General features: G+C 47.1%; 1 protein-coding gene across 3 annotated transcripts in view; it reads left to right on the top strand.

Moving 5' to 3' along the window:
* The window catches only part of tp53bp1 (tumor protein p53 binding protein, 1), a 24,442-nt gene that overhangs the window by 12,800 nt on the left and 1,185 nt on the right, over positions 1-10,457 (top strand). For 2 of the 3 annotated variants that reach the window (XM_008406042.2, XM_008406043.2), the window contains exons 13-28: positions 692-808; positions 888-1,031; positions 1,107-1,176; positions 1,402-1,482; positions 1,610-1,847; positions 2,522-2,590; positions 2,669-2,821; positions 3,290-3,510; positions 4,605-4,760; positions 6,023-6,420; positions 6,669-6,860; positions 7,704-7,883; positions 9,092-9,280; positions 9,369-9,463; positions 9,796-9,992; positions 10,195-10,331. In XM_008406042.2, coding sequence (XP_008404264.1) covers positions 692-808; positions 888-1,031; positions 1,107-1,176; positions 1,402-1,482; positions 1,610-1,847; positions 2,522-2,590; positions 2,669-2,821; positions 3,290-3,510; positions 4,605-4,760; positions 6,023-6,420; positions 6,669-6,860; positions 7,704-7,883; positions 9,092-9,280; positions 9,369-9,463; positions 9,796-9,992; positions 10,195-10,331 — 2,637 coding nt within the window. The remainder of the gene's footprint in view (positions 1-691; positions 809-887; positions 1,032-1,106; positions 1,177-1,401; positions 1,483-1,609; positions 1,848-2,521; positions 2,591-2,668; positions 2,822-3,289; positions 3,511-4,604; positions 4,761-6,022; positions 6,421-6,668; positions 6,861-7,703; positions 7,884-9,091; positions 9,281-9,368; positions 9,464-9,795; positions 9,993-10,194; positions 10,332-10,457) is intronic. The other variant, XM_008406044.2, reaches the window with a different exon arrangement.

Here is a 10,457-nt window from a genome sequence, read left to right as displayed (position 1 = left end):
TTGGTTACCTAGCAACTCACTTGTTCCTTGGTTACCTAGCAACTCACTTGTTCCTTGGTTACCTAGCAACTCACTCGTTCTTTGGTTACCTAGCAACTCACTCGTTCCTTGGTTACCTAGCAACAGCCTGGTGATGAACTGGCGCAGCAGCAGTTCCAAGTCTCGCCACTTTGCCTCATAACTGCTTAAAAGTGAAATATAACGATGCGGAAAGAAAACTGCATAAAACAGGAAGGGTCGTGCCTCTGGTATGGAAATAGTTCAGATATTTAAAACAAAAAAACAAATCAGTAATTATTTATATAAAAGGATGTGAAATGCTTATATCATGATGCGTTTTTCAGCCATGTAAACTTATTTTATTTCCAATTTCAAATTATTATTTTTTAAAAATTTTTAAATAAACTTTTGGCCCCAGTTCGGCTCCGTATTACAGGACTAAATATGAACTTTGACCTGTTGTTTGTCCTCTGTCTAAATATGAGCAGAATAAATATTACAGATTTTTTATGTATAAAATTTTTTTAAAAATAAACAAAAATCTCAGTGCCATGTACTGAAATGCATTGAAAAAGTTGCGTGAATACTTTCGCAAATCACTACCAATTCCATTTTCCTTATATTTGGTCGTCTTTGGGTTTTTTTTTTTGCTTCCTGCTCCTCTCAGCTGGTGTCTTCCTTTCTGCCGCAGACATTTCTTTCCACTTCACTCTTCCTAAAGAGGGCGAGCTGATTGGTCCAGCCGTGGGGTCGACGCCGCCGCCGGTCAGCCAACTGAAGCAGACGCTCAGACACAGCACGCCCATCGGTGCGGTTTCCAAACCGGGAAAACCTGTCAGACAGGATCTGCAAGGTTTCTTTTTAAATTTTATTTCATGTTTGCGCAGAGATTGCTCCGTTTTCGGAGAAGCCATGCGGTGCGGGCGACAACGCGGCGGAGGCGGCTGACGGGGAAGACGGGAAGCTGAGCCTGAGGATGAAGCTGGTGACGCCGGTGGAGGAGGGCGGCTCCGAACGCTTCAGCCTGCAGAGTAAGAGCCCGCCTCTCCGGCCGCACGCCGCCAGACTTCCTGTCGCCGTCTGACTCACATGACTCTTCTGTTTAGAGCCGGCGCTGTCGGAGGAGGAGGAAGAGTCGGTCGCCGCGGTTACGACAGTTTCTACGGCTGTAACCAGGTAACGGGACTCTCTGACCCTGGCTTCTCTCTGAAGTGAAGCCCTTCATGCCAGCGGCACACGGAGCAGAGCCGATATCAGAGTCTCTGCAGAGAAACTCTGAGTGTTTTAGGTCTAGAGAAGGACAGAAAAAATCACTTCCTTCCATGTTTCCATGGAAACCATGTTTAGCTGCTGGTTTGACCCCAAACAGAACTGATTTGGGTTTGCTGTGTTTATTTGCAGCCCGTCGGTGTTCACTCGGGTTCGGCAGGCTCACCGACAGCAGGGGGCGGAGGAGGACCCTGGAAACAACGCCGTCATCAGGTGAGAACGTTTTTTGGATAAATTAGGCTGAAACGTCATGAGTAAAGAACAGAGGACTGAGCACACATCCCTGAGGAACGCCGTTCAGTCGTGAAGCTTTGCTCACAGCTTGGTTTGTCTGTTTCAGGGGGAAACTGTTCGCCTCTCCACAGAGGAGCTCCCAGGTTTGCAACAGCCTCCCGAACAGCCAGTCAGAGCCGTCGCAGAACAGCCTTAAAGATGCGGGCGTTCCCGCGGAGCCGGCCGGGAAAAGGCGAGAGCCGGCGGAAGCTCCGGACCTCCGTCCTCCGACCGGCGTGGGTGGGGGGCAGAAGGAGGCCCAGAAGACGCCTGATGGCCCCAACGCTGCGACTCCGTCCAGCAAGGTGAGCTGGACCGGATGGAGAACAGAGAGGACCTGGATCAAAACGCATACAGCACGGTGGTGGAGGGCTGGTGATGGGGGATTTGATAAAAGTGGTTCTACAAGGTGTAGGACTGATGTTTGTCCTTCCTTTGATTTTTCCTTTCTTTGTATAACTTCCTTACGTTCCTTCCCTTAATTTATTCTATACTTTCTTTTATGTTTCCTTCCTTCCTTTACCTCTCAAATTCCTTCTTTCTTTCCTTCTTTCCTCTTTTTTACCTTCCTACCCGTATATTTTTCTTCTGTCCTTTTATAACTTCTTTCTGTCCGACCTTCCTACTTTTTTTCCTCTTCGTCTGCTTTTCCTTCCTCCCTTCCATTTATTTGTTCTCCTTTCGTCATTCCATCTTTCCTTCCTTCTCCTTCCCGTTGCACCTTCCTCCCTTCCTTCCTTCTCTCCTTTTTCATACATTTGCTCCTTTCTTATTCCTCCCAGTCCAGAAGAAGGTCTCTCCTAAAGAAGCTGCTCTGCTGCATGTTCATAGAAAGTTGTGTGGAAGGAAAAAGTGCAGCAGCAACAGAGTTAGCTGCATCATTTAGCGGATTGTTGTGTTTATTTATTGTGGGATCTGTTGTGTGCTGGAGGTTCAGTTTACCGGAGTCGGACTCATCAGAACCTCTGGTGTCTTTCAGGCCCGGCAGCGGATCGCCTCCCAGCAGCCCGGTGCGGACGGGTCGGGCCCTCGCTCTCCTGGTGGCCGGGTACGGATTCGCCGTCGCCCTGATGGCTGACAGGAAGTGCGTCGCTCTCTCTCTAACTCTCTGCGTTCGTCTCTGAAGGGCGAGCCGGAGACGCCGTCTTTCAGGAGAACCGCGGCGCCGGCCCACCGCCGGCACGTCCGCACCATCCAGGAGGTCCGGACCACCGTGACGCGGATCATCACAGACGTTTACTACGAGGACGGCAGGGAGGTGGACCGCAGGGTCACAGAGGTACCGGGGGTCAGAGGTCACTGGGGGCTGGCACCGGTTCTGACTGGATCTGGTACCAAATGTTTAAGTTTACTGGAAGAGTTCAGAGGTCGTGGCGCCAGAAACTTCCTTCTTTCCTTCCTTTTCTTCCTTCCTTCCTTCCTTCCACATGTTTACATTTGTTATGGTAGGACAGAAACGGCTCCTCCTGGTTTCCGTTTGGTGGATTGTGTAATTTTTACAAATATTCCTTACCGGTTATGAAAAACCAAAATTCAAAGAAAATGTGAATATTACATAAAATAATAATTTTAATTGATTAAATGTCTTTTAACGCCCATATTGGGACGTAAACAGTCCAGGTGAAAACGGCCGACTGATGTCCAGAAAAAGGTCTTGGCTAAAGAAGCTGGAGTGCATAGAAAGTTGAGTGGAAGAAAAAAATCCCCCAGAATCCCTCTGTATTTGAGCCATCCTGTGTGTTGTCAGGAGAGCGAGGAGCCTGTGGTGGACTGTCAGGTTCTGGACAGCGACATTTCTCCGTGCCGCACCGGCAGCAGCTCCGTGACCTCCGGTGACCTTGGCGACATCAGCTCCCTGTCCTCCAAGGCCTCCAGCCTGCATCACAGCTCCGGCGGGACGAGCGGCAGCACCGGCCCCAGCAGACCCGACTTCATCATGCCGCCCAGCAGGGGGTTCCGATCCATCAGGTACCGCCCCGACCCGGTTCTCCTCCTCTGTTCTGTCCTCTTCCTGCATGCAGAGCCGCCGCTCCTTCACTTCTTCTGACTTTCTAACCTGATTTCTCGGTGGCTCATTGACCTTCGCCTGGTCCGGGCTGCCACAGGCGTCAGTCTGGGTCCGTTTAAAGGGGCAGTATCGTGTCTTCCAGGCTTTTTATAGCCCAATCAAGTAACTATGTTACTTTCAGTTAATGTAAACTTGTCGCAGCGTGACGGCACGCAAAAACCTGCTAGCCAACGATGGCTAGCATTGTTTTTAGCTGACCTGCTGTTAAAATACATGCTAATTCTTAAATGTGCGCCCGATGTGTAGAAGTAAAAGGGACGCAGTGCTTTGCTACAAACTATCAACTAGATATCACAACTAGAAATAGCGAGGGAGAAGAAAGTAGGTCAGTTATGCTAGCTTGACTTTGATTATCTGAACATGTGGACGTGACGTGGAATTCGCTGTTTTCCGGTTCAGTTAAAACATAAAAAAGCCGACCTAAACATCAACTCCCACAGCTCATCGGCAAAGCTGGAGTTTAAACTAGCTGATCAACCACTGCTGTGATAGATTAGCTAATAGCATCGGTAGCTGATCTAACACAGCGATCACATAAGAACGAGAAAAAGAAGGAATATTAGTAATTTTTAGTTGTTTTTCTGTATTATTTTTCCCTTTGCTGTGGCGCATTAACCGTATCTTCACCTCCAGGTTTCATTTTAACAGAACTGTTTTACCGTGGCAGCGCCGCTGCGGATGGCATGTAGAAGAACCAGAGAAGTAGCTCCTACAATGAGCTAATTGATGCTGGCTAGTCTAAAGGAGCTGAGTGGGGGAGGAGCTGCTCCTGGAAGGCGGGGCTAGGTCCACCCAGGCGTTTTACACACTGAATGGTTGCCATGGAGATGAAAGGATTTCTCGAACATGCATGAAAGAATCAAAGCAACATTAAAACATGATGTAAAGCTTTAAAAAACCTTCTTTAACGCGATACTGCCTCTTTAAGACGTCCGCTCGGGTCGATGCCTGTGCAGCCGGTCCGACTCCGTTCGTCCCCTCTGTGTGTCTGCAGCCCCAGGAGGGGAGGCGGGCATCCACAGAGGGGTCACAGGGGTCAAAGGGCGGGGTCGGTGGTCACTGTGGGCAGAGGCGGCAGCAGCTTCGTCCCGCTGACCCCCAGAGGAAGGGCCCGAAGGGGCCGGCCCCCGTCCCGCTCCTCCCCGTCCAGGTGAGTCCGGCCTGAGGCTCCGCCCACAGCAGGAGGGCTCCCGGAGTTAACCCTTCGCTTCCTTCTGTTCTTCACTAACGCTCTGTAAATAACACGCCTCACACTGAGAATCACCAAACTGTGTTTGCTTTGCTTTATTGGAACAAGAAACAAAAAACAGAAGTTATTTATCTCGGTGACGAAAATCACTTTTTTTAAACCAGTGGTGTCCAAATGTTCAAAACTAAAATTAATCAAATGAAACAATCTGTTTTTCACATTGTAGGGAAGAGATGTAATTAAAATGTTTGCATTTTATCTGTGTTAATAAAAAGACATTTAGTTTTCTCATATTTTAGGCTGTATTGAAAATATTTAATCTGTTGTTAAAACAGATTTAAATGTTTGCTATATTTAGCCATTTTTTATAAATGAAAAGCTGATTTTGGTGCAACAAAGTTAACTTTCCAGTCTCTGGATAAACATTATAAAACCTTTCTGCATTTTACATTGGAAGAAAATTGTCTAATAATTTTAACCAGGTTACAAATAAAAAGTCTTGACTGAACTATTACATTTTAGGAAATAACATGTTTAATTTCTAATTTAAAAAACTAATTATTGGTTTATTTGCACCTTTTAATATTGTAGGCTTAAATGAAAAATCTGCAGATTGTACCATTTTTTTTTTAACATGATTAATCATCAGAATAACTAAATAAGCAAAATTAGAGAAAAAACTCAAATCAATGAAGAGTCTGACTAATGTCTTACAGATTTTATGATTTTGTGGTTATTAATGGTTCTATTTAAATACGACTGCAGACTTCTTTATGAACAATTTACATCAAAGTAACTGCTAGTATAAACTAGAAACAACCAATCACAGCCAGGAGGCGGGGCTTAATGCTGTCAATCATCTCTCCCCTGTGTTCTCTGCTGCGCTGTAGCTAGCATAGGCTGTCATGAATGCTAGGCTAGTTAGCGATCACGGCAGATAAATGGTTTTTATGCAACGATCAATTGTTTCTCTGCCATTAGCACAATTAGCAGCGCGTACATGAGGTAGATTGACAGTGCTAAGGCCCTCCTCCTGGCTGTGATTGGTTGTTTTGTAGAGGTAAAAGATGTTAAACGTAACGACATGGTGACAGTTTTAACAAATATGTAAAAACATATTTTCTTTAAAACCTACACAACGAAGGTTTTAGAGAGATTCCAAAAAGGCAGACGGTGAAACTTCGGAGGAACGATGTTTGACTATGTTTCTGTGTCTCTTAAAGGGGCGGCGGCGCCGGTCCGCTGCAGAGGCTCGGCGCTCTCGCCCAGACTCACTCCTCCTCTGAGGACGAGCCGTTCGCCTGCATGCTGCCGCCGCGGCTCCCCGCCAGCCCGTCGGACGCCGACCCGCCCGGCCGCTCAGACTCCCTGCGCTCGTCGCCGGAGGCGGCGCCGTCGGCCGGCAGCAGCTTCGTCGGCCTGCGCGTCGTCGCCAAGTGGTCGTCCAACGGCTACTTCTACTCTGGCCGCATCGTGAAGGACGCCGGCGACAGCCGCTTCCGGCTCCGCTTTGACGATGGCTACGAGTGCGAGGTGGCGGGGAAGGACATCCTGCTGTGCGACCCCATCCCGCTGGAGACGGAGGTCACGGCGCTGCTGGAGGACGAGTACTTCAGCATCGGTGAGGAAGACGAGGAGGACGCCGCCTCGCCGTTCATCCATCAGAGGAGATTTATTTGGATATTAAAATGTCTTCCAGTTCCGAGTCTTAAATATTCACTAGAGTTTATTGATCTTGGAGAATGTTCTTCCATTATATTACATGAAAACGGTCTCAAACAACAACATTGTCTTTTATGGCAATAAGTTCTGGGACAATTTAACATCCAGAAACATTTGTTTTTGTGACGGTGCTCCTGTCCTCTGCAGGGGTGGTTAAGGGCCACAAAACAGAAGGCCAGGATCTGTTCTACAGCGTGGAGAAGGACGGCCAGAGGCAGTGGCACAACCGGACGGCGGTCATCCTGTCCCTGGATCAGGGCAACAAGCTGCGGGAGCAGCACAGCCTGGGGCCCTACGAGCCCACCACCCCGCTGACCAAAGCCTCCGACATCAGCCTGGGTACGAAACGCTGGGAAGCCGCGCCAATACGCCACACAGCGTTGCTTTAAACATGCCACACCCACAGGGGGCGGTGTAGCGCTATGCTGAAATCTGGATCAGCCAATCGGATTACTTCTAAACAACCATGACTTCCTGTTTGGGGCCCGAAGGTTCATTTGTGTGGACAGGTTTATATATAAGAACTTTCAAATAATGTGTTAGCATATAAAGTTCATAAAACACAAGATGATGATTGTATGAGCAAAGTAGACAGACAAATTAGTAAATTTACCCCAAAAATCTCAGACTTTTTCCAGAAAAGAATAGGAAAATTTCTGTATTTGTCGAAAAAGTCAAAATTTATCTAGAAATAAGTCAACAACTTTGAGATTAATCTGAGGTTTTCTAGAAAAATCATGGAAATTTCAAATTGAAAAATTTGCTAGAAAAAACTTTTTTTTTAAAATTAATCTCAAATAGTTGAAGGGAAAAAAAAGTTAAATTTCAGTTTGAAAAGTTGAGTTTCAGAAGTTTAAATTGTTCAGCTTTTTTGTAGAAAAGACATTTCTGAGTTTGAAAAGGAGAACAGTTTCTAGAAAAAGGACATTTCCGTTTGAAATTCGGCACAAAAAAAACTCAGAAATTTTCAGAAAAAAAACGTTGAAATTTCAATGTTTGAAAAGTTGAAAATTTTTGAAATTTTTCAGTTTTCATGTGTTTGAAAGGCCCAAATGCATAAATATTCATTTTCCCCAGAAATGTGGCTCTTTGTGAAGGCTCGAGTCGGTAGCAGCGTCCGCACTGAAGAGTGTTGTCCAGCTGAAGTTCTGAGGTTAAAGTTCGGTCCTTTGTGTTCCTCAGATAACCTGGTGGAGGGGAAGAGGCGGCGCAGAGGAACCCCAGGGGGCGCCAACACGCCCAGCCGCAGCTCCTCCGGCGGCGCCCGGACCCCTGGCCCGTCCGGCAAGAGGAAGCTGGCTCCGTCCGAGGAGAACAGGACGCCGTCGAAGAGGGGCCGCAGAGGGGGAGGAGCCAGAGCTGGTACGGGGCTCCGCCCACCCGGACCTGGATCTGAATGGACTGGGGGAGGGGCTTAAACAGGGCGGGGCTTCGTGGATCCACCGGATGAAATTTTGATTTTAACGAGAGGAAAATAATTTTTATATGCAAGAAGATTAGGGCCACTAAAGGACGAAAAGAATTCTGATTTCAAAATAAAAATTTTTTATCTGAATTTTTCTTTGTTTCCTGTCAGAATTTTGACTTTTTTCACCAAATTCTGATATTTTTCTTACTTAGATTTCTTTTTTTTCTCAGAAATCTTTTTTTTTTGTTTACTGAATTCTTACTTCTTTTTATTTTTTATTCAGAGTTTAATCATCTGAGCTCAAAAGTCAGAATTCCTTTTTTCCTTCGCTGGCCCTAATCCTCTTCTCTGTTTTTGGGATTTTAACTTAAATTATGATATTATAACATTTTCATAAAAATCTTTTACAGAAGGACTTTTAGGGTTTTATTTCTCTGAGGGTTGCTTGAGCTTCCTCCATCAGAAGGTGTTTTAAAGACTTTGATTCCTGATTGTTTGTGAAACCTGTTCTGTGCGACCCGTCACCATGACGATCCGGCCCGCTCTCGGCCCGGCGCCTCCATCCTCCTGAGTGACGGCTGCTGCTGAGGCTGAGCGGGTAACGAGCTGCCGATTGGTGTGTGTGTGCACAGGTGGAGGGGCAATTCACCCGGTGTCTGTGACCTTTGACCCTGTCGGGACCCGTTTGGTGGTGAAAAGGAGATCAGATTAAAAACTTTTATTTTTAACTCATTCTGGGTTATTTTACTGAACTGTTCGCTTCACCAGGATGAAACTGTTCGTTTACTGAACTGTTCTTTTCAGTTTTCCCTTCACCTGTAATTATGGGATGTTTGAAGGAAACTTCAGGATTTCATGCCAATTAGAAAATATGAAATAGAATCTGTTTGGCCTTCAATTCATCCATCCATTTAAAAAAAAATCATCCATCCATCCAGATTCGCTCCACTTCACGAACATCATCCATCCATCCATCCATCCAAAAATTTTCTTCTTCTACACATTAAAAATGATCTAAAAAGCTTCTGTAGACCTTTGAGTTCATCAGTTTCAGATGCAGACATGGAGAACGTGAAGGAATCCTGGGATTGGCTCATTCCGTTTTAAAATGGCCGCCCTTCCTGTTCCTCTGTAACGCTCTCTGCTCTCTGGCGTTCTTCAGGCCAGCGGCTCAGCCTGTGCAACACGTCCGGCAGCGGTTCGGACCTGCCGGGTCGGCCCAGCGACGTCGTGGAGACGCACGGCCCGCTGCCCCAGAACTCGTCTCTGTTCATGGGCTTCGCCTTCATGCTGACGGCGTCGTCAGAGGTCGACCGGATGACCAACAAGGTCACCAGCGACGACGAGGAGGGTGAGCTGCATCAGCGCTCCTGATCCAGAAGCTTTTTGTTTCCTGGATGATCTCTTCCTGTTGATACGACGTCTTATTCTCGGTCCAGATTACGTCCAGACGGGTCCGTACAACAAACCGTACACAGAGTCCCAGCTGCAGGCCGGCGGCGGCTTCATCCTGCCCGACTTCAACGAGGAGCAGGTCGGAACTCGCAAACATCAACACGTTTTCCTCCTTATTCTACAGAAACAACGTTTTTATTCAGTTAGTGCAGATATTATTCAAAGGTTTGGGGTTACCCTGAAGCAATTAGAATTTATAGAAATATTCCAGTACGAGCAAAAAAATACAAACTTTGTGACGCGCCTTTGTTTGTGAACTTTATACCTTTAAAGCTGCGGTATGTAACTTTTATAAAATATGTGTTGAGACTCACCATTTTGTGACAGTTTGAGACAAATAAATCGTGAAAAGTTCGATCTAATTCACCTTCACCACATAGTTCTGTCTCGTTTCGACCTGTTTTTTTTCAGTGCAAGGCAGCCTATCAGAGCCTGCTCATCGCCGACCAGCACTGCCGTACCAGGAAGTACCTGCTGTGTTTGGCCAGCGGCGTTCCCTGCGTCTCCCACATCTGGGTGCGTGACTGCTGCAAGGAGAACAAGCTGCTGAACTACAGGAACTACCTGCTGCCGGCCGGCGTCGGCCCTGACGACGCCATCGTGGAGTGGTGAGGCGCCGCCCGCCATCTTTACCGGGACGCAGGTTCTGTTTCAGACGGAAGAGGATTAATACACTGGGGAAAAAATCTGACTTGACTCAAAATTTGACTTTTTCTCTCATAAGATGAAAGTCAGAATCTATTTCTCTCGGTGGCCCTAATCTTCTTCTTCCATCATTTCAGGTGATTGAATTTATTTTTTTTCTTTCAGGCATCCGCGCTGCAGCCCATTCAAAGCCCTCCGGGTCCTCCTGGTGTCCAAGAAGCCGGACGAGTTGTGGGCCCAGCTGGTGACGATGGGCGGAGCTTCATCCGTACGGCAGCACCAGACCGACGGCGATGCATCCGGTACCAGAACCAGACCCACAACCCAAAACATGGCCGACCGTTGGGTTCAACATGGCCGACCGTTTGGTTCAACATGGCCGACCGTTTGGTTCAACATGGCCGACCGTTTGGTTGAACATGGCCGAC

This window comes from Poecilia reticulata, linkage group LG3 (genome assembly GCF_000633615.1).
Source record: "Poecilia reticulata strain Guanapo linkage group LG3, Guppy_female_1.0+MT, whole genome shotgun sequence".
Lineage (NCBI taxonomy): Eukaryota > Metazoa > Chordata > Actinopteri > Cyprinodontiformes > Poeciliidae > Poecilia > Poecilia reticulata.
Note: the sequence above shows the minus strand (reverse complement) of the source record. Positions and strands in the feature narration are given on the sequence as shown.